The sequence below is a fragment of the Fringilla coelebs genome (genome assembly GCF_963513975.1).
Source record: "Fringilla coelebs genome assembly, chromosome: 15".
Classification (NCBI taxonomy): domain Eukaryota; kingdom Metazoa; phylum Chordata; class Aves; order Passeriformes; family Fringillidae; genus Fringilla; species Fringilla coelebs.
In genome coordinates, this window is record NC_140041.1 from 3,018,942 (window position 1) to 3,028,463 (window position 9,522).

At 58.1% G+C, this 9,522-nt stretch overlaps 1 protein-coding gene across 1 annotated transcript; it reads right to left on the reverse strand.

Moving 5' to 3' along the window:
- Positions 1-1,556: 1,556 nt before the first annotated feature.
- LOC311159463 (uncharacterized protein) lies at positions 1,557-9,483 on the reverse strand (the record flags this gene model as incomplete). The annotated part of the gene is made up of 6 exons (XM_084215561.1): positions 1,557-1,628; positions 2,312-4,800; positions 4,897-5,018; positions 5,087-5,197; positions 6,588-9,147; positions 9,207-9,483. The coding sequence occupies 6 exons, from the start codon at positions 9,481-9,483 to the stop codon at positions 1,557-1,559; spliced, it is 5,631 nt and encodes a 1,876-aa protein (XP_084071687.1).
- Between the last annotated feature and the right edge of the window lie 39 nt (positions 9,484-9,522).

Genomic DNA, 9,522 nt, shown 5'->3' on the forward strand with positions numbered 1-9,522 from the left:
GTACTCAAGCAGAGTATCCACTTGGTAAAAAGTCAAGACAACCTTCACCCTGGAGCTCACAAGGGAAAATGTACTGAACCATCATTGCAGGCCTCATTTAACAACTAAGACAAACCGAATTTGTATCTCAACTTTACATATTTCAGTTATTTCTAATCACACCAGAGCACAGGTTTTTAGTTGCTCTATCTTCATGAGACACCATGAGGGAAAAGTGGCACACACAACTTCTCTTTACTGAGAACAAGGATCACATCATGCATGCATACAAAGATATATCTGTGCTCATCATGATGTGTCAGAACTCAGGACATCCCTCTGGGAGTCTGGAGTTGCTGGGACCCCTGCCAGGGTGCTCAGAGACCCTGGCACACAGCCCAGAACACCAGTGGGTTCGATTATGAACCGTGGAGCAAATTGCCAGCTTTACATGAAGATCTAAAGCCACAGCAGTTTAAATAGTGTAATAATACAGTTATCACAGGGTGTAAATGTAGCTTTTGGGATTTTTAGTATAGGGGTTTTTGGGAACAAGATGGAGGGATTTGGGCGTGTCTAGCCTTTCTTTTTCTTCTTCTCTGCCTCCATCTTCAGTGGTGATGTTGGCACTTTTGCATTGGTTTAGAGTAGAAGCTCACTGTCTAACATAGGTGATAGGTATTGGAAAAAAATTGTAAACATGTTACAGGTAGCTTTTAGTATATAAAGATAACACTGCCCTGGGGGCAGGCAGAGTGCCTGGGACTGTCCTGCTGAGAGGACCTTGGCTGGGCAGGAGGAAAATTTTATAGATAAGATTTACTAAACAACTCCAAGACCGAAAACTGAAAAGCTTTGACTCATCCTTTCAATGCACGGGCTGAAGCAGAGACTTTTAACACATCTCGGGGTGGCAAAGCCCTGCTTTCATCCAAGAATGATGCTTCAAAGAAATTTAAAATGTCCTGAACTGATTAAGCAATATGCACATCTGATTAAAACCCAGTCATCAGAGTAGCAGCTCAGAGACACCATCATCCTGCTTCAGCATACTGTGTAACTTGGAAGATAGGTTAGTCTCAAACCTTGATGTTCCCTGTGCACTGACACTCAATAACTGCCACTGACAGGAAATATCACACTACAACAAAGCAGACTGATGAGCAACTGCTTGACCAGAAACATCTGAGAAATGCAATATCAAAAATAAGATATCTTTAGGCTCATTTTTAGCTCATAACAACAAAGCAAGCAGAAAATAAGAGGTCAGAACCAACTCTTCTAGATTATGGCACTTGGAGTAGAGACATCATCTCAGTCTTTGGCAGGGAATGAATACAGGGTATCCTCTTCACAAAGCTCACATTAGGGCAATTGCCATAATTGCACAACTAAGCTATTAGTTACAAAAATCACATCAGCCAGCAAACACACAGGATGGAACACCCAGGGCTCCCAGTACAGCTGGAATAAAATCTTCTAGTCAAGCATCTTTGAAGACAGAAGTCACCTTCTGGCCTAGGCCATGCTCTTTAACACACACCATCACACCATGGACTTCACACACAGAGCTATCTTTACATCTCTGTAATGAAGGTGGAGGATACATCGGTTTGGTCATTAGAGAACTGTGCAGAAATCTCCAGCTTCTGGAAGGCAAAGAGAAGAAACCTTCTAGAAGAGGCTAATATGGTGAAAATCTGTACATGGACATTCCTCTCCCTCCTCACCCTGTCACCTGCAACCTGAATCTGTGCCCTTCTGCTCTAGTACAGCTCTTGCCATAAGAGGGATTTTCAAGCCAAGGCATATCCATCCTTAAAAAAACCAAATTCATAAGACATGACATCAGCAAACCATCTCTGCTATTTCCCCCAGAGGCCCTTCATATGCAACTAGATGCATTCCTCCAAAAGATCCAGAAAGGTCAGAACACAGATGAATGCAAAGATTGTTCTGGCTCACTGAATTATCATGAGAAAAACTAAAGGAATAGAAAAAATGTCAGTATCTCATTCAAGAGGATATCATTCCACTCGAGCACAACGGCAGTCGGGAACAGAGCTGATTCTGCTAATAACGGGAAATCCTCTTAACTGACAATACATCTCTTTGGAGGAATTACCACAGAGAAGACTATATTATATAGGTAAAGTGACAAAACGAGAAGGGATGTAGCAGAGGATAAAAATCAAAGACCCGATAAAACAGCGCAGCCGGGAACAGCATCGCTTATATTTCCTCCAAGAACTGACTATACTTCACCATCCCGTAGCAAGACGAAGCAAAGCAACGCCGATCGAATTTTTGCCTTCGCGCATGAGTAACTCACCGTGAGTGAGCCGGGGTCCGCGGGGAGGGCGCCGGCAGTGTCCTCGACCCCGAGCAGCGGCGCGGGCTCGTCGGGCGGCGGGCGGGCCGGGAGGGTGTCGCAGGAGCTGGCGGCCGAGAAGCGCAGCTGGCTCTTGCGCGAGTCGGCCGTGAGCGACACGTCGTGCGAGTAGGACTGCAGGAAGGCGCGCACGCCGTCGATGCCCACGAAGTGCGAGACGGGCACGCCGCGCAAGGCGCCGCTGTCCGGCGGCAGCAGCTGCTGGCGGTGCCAGCGGCGCAGGCGCAGCGCCAGCAGCAGCAGCAGGAAGGCCACGAAGAGGCACGACACGGCGGCCACGGCCAGCACGAGCCAGCGCGTCAGGCCGGCGGCCGGCTCGGCCGGCGCCGCCGCCTCGTCGGCCGCGCTGCCCAGCTCGGCCAGCAGCTCGGCCACGCTCTCGGCCAGCACCACGCTCAGCGTGGCCGTGGCCGACAGCGCCGGCCGCCCGTGGTCGCGCACCAGCACCACCAGGCTGTGGCGCGCCGCGTCGCGGGCCAGCGGCGAGCGCGCCGTGCGCACCTCGCCGCTGTGCAGCCCCACGCGGAACAGCCCCGGCTCCGTGGCCTTGGCCAGCTCGTACGACAGCCACGCGTTCTGCCCCGCGTCCGCGTCCACCGCCACCACCTTGGCCACCAGCGCGCCCGCCTCCGAGCGCCGCGGCGCCAGCTCCACGCCCGACCACGAGCCCGCCGCTGCGGCCGGCGGCGGGTACAGCACCTGCGGCGCGTTGTCGTTCTCGTCCACGATCTGCAGCCGCACCGACACGTTGCTGCTCAGCGCCGGCGCGCCGCCGTCCTCCGCTCGCACCCACAGCTGCAGCTCGCGCAGCTGCTCGTAGTCCAAGGAGCGCAGCGCGTACAGCGCGCCCGTCTCCGCCTGCACCGACACGTACGACGACAGCGGCGCGCCCCGCACCCGCCCCTCCGCCAGCCGGTAGCGCACGCGCGCGTTCTGCCCCCAGTCCGCGTCCGTGGCGCGCACCGTCAGCACCAGCGCGCCCGCCGCGTTGTTCTCCGCCACACGCGCGCTGTACCGCTCCTGCGCGAACACCGGCGCGTTGTCGTTCACGTCCAGCACCCGCAGCGCCAGCACCGCGCTGCTCTGCAGCGCCGGCGACCCGCCGTCGGCCGCCCGCACCGTCACGTTGTACTGCGACACCTGCTCCCGGTCCAGCTCTCTCGCTGTCACCACGCGATAGTATTCATCAAAGGACTTCTCCAGCCGGAATGGGACATCCTCGTCAAGGGAGCATCGCACCTGGCCGTTGGCCCCTGAGTCCCGGTCCTGTACGTGCAGCAGGGCTACGACGGTCCCTGCCGGGGCATCCTCAGAGATCTCACTAAGCGCCGACGACACTGTGAGTTCGGGGGAGTTGTCGTTCACATCTGTTACGGTAATCAAAACTTTGGCAGTGTCGGAAAGGTCTCCCCCGTCATGTGCCTGCACCTCCAGATCATAGGAATCGCCTTCCTCGAAGTCCAGGCTCCGCAGTAGTTTGATATCTCCAGTGTCGCCATCCAACTGGAAAATCTGTGACGCTTTCTCTGTGATTTTCTTGAACAAGTATTTCACGTGTCCATTCAGCCCCTCGTCGGCGTCATTGGCTGTGACGGTGACGAGGACGGAGCCCACGGGCACGTCCTCGGGCACACGCACCGTGTACTCCGCCTGGCTGAACACGGGCGCGTTGTCGTTCGCGTCCAGCACCGTCACGCGGATCCGAGCCGTGCCCGTCCGTGCCGGATCGCCGCCGTCACTCGCCCTCAGCACCAGCTCGTGAAACGCCGCCTCCTCCCGGTCCAGCGCCTTGGCCAGCACCAGCTCGGGACGCTGATCGCCGCCGGGGCCCGCCTGCACGGCCAGCGAGAAGTGCTCGTCACCGCTCAGCTCGTAGCTCTGCAGGGAATTCCGGCCTGAGTCAGGATCATGTGCGTCTGGCAGGGGAAACCGCGACCCCAGGGCTGTCGTTTCGCTCACTCTCAATTTTTTTTCTGCCTCCCTGAAGCTCGGCGCGTTGTCGTTAATGTCCATGATTTCCACTTGGATCCCATAAACCTGCATTTGTCCCTCAACTATCAGCTCACAGCGCAGCACGCATTGCTGCACTCTCTCGCACAGCTGCTCTCTGTCGATCCTCTCTGCCGTCACTAAATGTCCCGTCTTCCCGTGCACAGCGAAATACTGCGTCCGACCTTTGTCTAAGATATGAACGCCGCGATCTCGTATCTCCGGCAGAGGCAGCCCCAGGTCCTTGGCCACGTCGCCCACGAACGAGCCCTTGGGCATCTCCTCGGGCACCGAGTAGCGCAGCTGCCCCCACGCCGCCTCCCACGCCGCCAGCAGGACGGCCCAGAGCAGAGCTCGCTGCCGCCGGCCCCAGCGCCTCCCCGCCGCGCACATCTCCGCCGCGGAACCCCCGGCACCGCAGCACCGCCGATCCAATCCCGCTGCCACTCAATGCTCTCAGCTTCGGCACCGTGCGCAGCTGCCGGTGCCTCCGACTGGCTCCAGAATGGACCAGTATCTCAGGGAGGATCGCGGACCGCAGGTTCGGAGAGAGAGCGAGCAACCGAGCGAGCCGATCAGCAGCGGGCGGGGCTGCAGCGCTCCGAGCTTCCTCTCGCTCCTCTCGGTCAACAGCGGCGCCCGCAGCCTCCTCCCGGCACTGCAGGCACCGAGCGCTGCCCGCCCTGCCTTGCTCCATTCAGGGCACAGTCGCCACGGAGACGTCACTTTTCGTCCAGCGCCGATCTCCTGCCTCCGCATATCTCCAGCCCATCTCCGCTTTCATCCTCCAGGGTATCACCATCGGGAGGAAGGCAGAGGCATTCCCTGGGCGGGGTTCTTTAACCGCACGGGAATCTCATCGCATAGTAATGTCATTATATGCAAATTAAAACATATATTTAGTATTTCACACTGTAGATTATTATTAATCTTATCCTTTTTGTTCAAAAGCACCTTCAACAACAGGTTCTCACAGAGAAATCGGGAAGATACCATACCCCAAATAGCAGAGGTATCAGGTTCACTAACACAAGTGGGACGAGAGCAATTGCTACTTCTGGCAGTCATTCTAGGTTTTAATTTTTTCCTGAAATCAATGTGTAAAGCACCCTAGTTCGTTAGCAAACTATTAATCTAAGTACTTCTAATGATGTTGATACGATTTATGTTCAGAAAAACAATCATGGAAGCGTTGAAGAAAAGTACAAGTCTTGAAACTGTGCTGACCATTAATCAATGTGCAAATGGGCTTGATGCAAGTTGTCTAAACCCTCCTCTGGCCAATCTCGCTGATATGGGTTACCTTTATATCTCAGATGTCTATCCTAGTAAACAGAATTACAAAAATTTTCTGTTCTCGATATACCCGACTTCTGTTTAAACCCCTAACATCTTTGTGGAAAGACGGTAGAAAAATAAAAATCTCTGAACAGAGATCTTTAAACACTCTCACCAAGGTATGAATAAAGATCATGAAGAGCAAAACAGAACGAACTGTAAGCCAGGACACATAAAGGAAGACATTTAGTCCCGCTACTGCATTCCACTCCCCCGAAACAGGTGACTATCATTTCTTTCACTCAGAAAAAAGAGCGAAATGAACTTTCAACATTCGTTTCCTTTCTAAATCTAACAGGGACAAAACAAAGTTTAACGAACGGCTTAGGATAAAGCTATACACAAGTTCCAAGCAGGCCCTTTCTGACAAATCAGTCAGGAAGGATAAGTGGTCAACCCCAGATGTCACTGCTTCCTTGTTTGTTTGTTTTTGATTTGAGACCATCAGGCAGAAATAGCCAATCTCCTTCCACAGAATACGAATCTGCTTTCAATGTTGCTAACACATTCGAATTTTTAGAGATCGAGTGTTGAAGAAAAAACCTCGCACCTGAAGATGAACGTGTGACCAATGAAGAACCAAGTCCTCTCTGCTCTGCAAGAAATGGGGATAGGCCGTTCTATAATTCAGTCAGTCACAGAGACGGGACTGTGCAACTCACATAACCACGACTCCGGGAAACAAGGAGAAACATGGAGAAACGAAGCTACTTATCAAGAAGAAAGCTCAAGTCAGAGCCGGTAATCTGAAGCTGTTACCGAGAAAAAATGAAAAATTTCCGCTGCTAGGGGGAAATACAGATGACGACCCCCCACTGAAAGCATGCACAGAATACCAGGAGAATAAACATGATGTTACAGAAAGCATTAAACACCAGAAAAATCTCACGCATTACAGACCTGCGGTGCGTCGGGATTGGCGGGCACCTCTGCCTCGACAGCGATGCTGCTGGAGCTCGGCTTGTCGCAGGAACCCCCGCCCAGAAGCTCCTCCGCCGACAGGATGGGCACCGGCGGCGGCGGCGGCCAAGCGGCCTCGGGCACGGCGCGGGCCGGCGGCGCCACGCACAGGTTGTAGGAGTAGGGCAAGGTGCCCTCGCAGAAGTCGGCCGGGAAGGCGGCGCCGGCCAGCGAGAAGCGCTGCGCGCCCAGGCAGCGCAGCACGGCGGGCGGCCCGGCCCGGCGCAGCCGCGCCAGCACGGCCAGCGCCACGCTCAGCACCAAGAGCGCCGAGAGCAGCGCCAGCGCCAGCACCAGGTAGAACTGCAGCTCGGCCGCCGCCGCCTCCTCGGCGCCCGCCGGCCGCTCGCTCAGCTCCGGCAGCGCCTCCTGCAAGCTCTCGGCCAGCACCACGTGCAGCGTGGCCGTGGCCGACAGCGCCGGCTGCCCGTGGTCCTTCACCACGGCCACCACGCGCTGCTTGGCCGCGTCGCGCTCGCCCACGGCGCGCGCCGTGCGCACCTCGCCGCTGTGCAGCCCCACGCGGAACAGCGCCGGCTCCGACGCCTGCACCAGCTCGTACGACAGCCACGCGTTGCGCCCCGCGTCCGCGTCCACCGCCACCACCTTGGCCACCAGGTAGCCGGCCTCGGCCGAGCGCGGAACCACCTCGAAAGGCGTCGGCGCCGCCCCTCCCGCAGCCTCTCCCGGAGCCGGTGGCGCGGCGGGCCAGAGCACCCTGGGCGCGTTGTCGTTGCGGTCCAGCACGAAGACGCGCACCGTGGCCGTGGAGCTGCGCGCCGGCGAGCCGCCGTCCTGCGCCCGCACGGCCACCGTGAACTCGCGGCACTGCTCGTAGTCCAAGGAGCGCTGCGCGTACAGCGCGCCGCTCCGCGCCTCCACCGACACGAGCGGCGCCGCGCCCGCCGCGCCCGCGCTGCCGCCCGCCAGCCAGTAGCTCACGCGCCCGTTGGCGCCCGCGTCCGCGTCCCGCGCCTGCACGCGCAGCACCAGCGCGCCCAGCGCGTTGTTCTCCGCCACGTACGCGCTGTACGCCGCCTCCTCGAACACCGGCGCGTTGTCGTTCACGTCCGACACCTCCAGCACCAGCTCCCTGCTGCTCCACAGCGCCGGCCTGCCCCGGTCCCGGGCCACCACCGTCACGCGGTGCTCCGACGCCTGCTCGCGGTCCAGCGGGCCCGATGTCACCACCTTGTACGAGCCGCCCGAGGACGCCACGATCGCCAGTGGAGCCTCTCCCGACAGCTCGCACGACACCTGACCGTTCTCACCCGAATCTGGGTCGTTCACATTCAGCAGGGCCACCACGGTGCCCACCGGTGCATCCTCGGGAACTGGGCTCGACAGTGACAGAATTGTGATCTCGGGGGCATTGTCATTCTCGTCCATGATGTCGATTTGCACTTCGCAGTGATCAGTGAGCCCACCGCCGTCTGCCACCTCCAAGCCAAAAACGTATTTATTCTTCTCCTCAAAATCGAGTGGACCCACCGTCTTGATCTCTCCACTCTCACTGTCGATAGCGAATAATGAGGACACATCCTCTGGGACGTTGCTGAAGGAATACGAGACTCGCCCATTTGAGCCCTCGTCTGCATCCGTGGCCCGCACCTGCAGCACCAGAGAACCCGCCGGCAGATTTTCTGCCACTCTCGCCTCGTAGATGCTTTTACTAAATAGGGGCGGGTTATCATTTGCGTCTGTCACGTTGATACGAATCAAGACAGTCCCAGACCTCGCAGGTTCCCCGCCGTCCACTGCTATCAGCACCAGCTCAAAGGAACCCTGCTTCTCTCGGTCCAGCGATTTCTCCAGTACTAATTCTGGCTGCTTCTTTCCACCCGGCTTTTCTTTCACTGACAGTGAGAAGGATGGGTCACTCGTGAGTTGATAAGTCAGCAGCGAGTTGCTTCCTGAGTCTGCATCTCGTGCCATTTCCAAAGGAAAACGAGCACCGGGAGAGATCCATTCACCGATCTCGACGTCCAGAGCAGCTTTGCTGAAAACTGGGGAGTTGTCGTTCACGTCCTGAATGTCCACCTGGACGTGGAAAATGTTCAGAGGGTTGTGCACCAGCGCCTCGAAGCCGATGGAGCAGGTCGCCGACTCGCCGCACATCTCCTCCCGGTCCAGCCTCTCGTTCACGTACAGGTTCCCGTTCTCCTCATTCACCGTGAAGTATTTCAGCTGCTTCTTGCCGGCAGACGCCACCTGCAGCTTGCGCGCCGGCAGCTCGTCCGCGCTGAGCCCCAGGTCCCGCGCCAGCGGCCCCACGAGCGAGCCCCTGCCCAGCTCCTCGGGGATGGCGTAGCGGACCCGCTCGGCCGCCGCCCGGCACCACACGCACAGCAGCAGCAGCAGCAGCGCGCCCAGCAGCGCTCGCCCGCCGCCCGGCCCGCGCCTCTGCCGCCGCCTCACCGCCATTCTCTGCCCGCTGCGCTCGCCGCGCTCCTGCCGACTGCCGCTGCCCTGCCTCCCTTCCAGCCGCTCTCGCCGGCCACAAAAGACACCGCTGAAAGGCAGACAGTTCGCTCGGGCTTCCTCTCGCCGCCGCCGCCGCTGCTGCTGCTGGCGGTGCCGCTGCCGCTGTGGCCGGCGCCGGGCGAGCGAGCAGCCTGCGGGGGCAGGACGCTGCGGCGGCGGCGGCGGCGGCTCCAGCGCCGCTCGGCGGCGGCCAACAGCGACACCCGGAGGCGCCGCCGCGCCACTGCAGCCGCCGGATGGCCGCGCTCAAGGGGGCCCGGCTGGGGGCGGGGCTCGGCGGCTGCACCGGCCCCGGGGGCTCTCCCGACCGCAAACAGCCAGAGCAGAAGCTCTTCCTTCATTCCACTCCAAGGCCTTTCTATCTGAGATGTGCTGTCGGC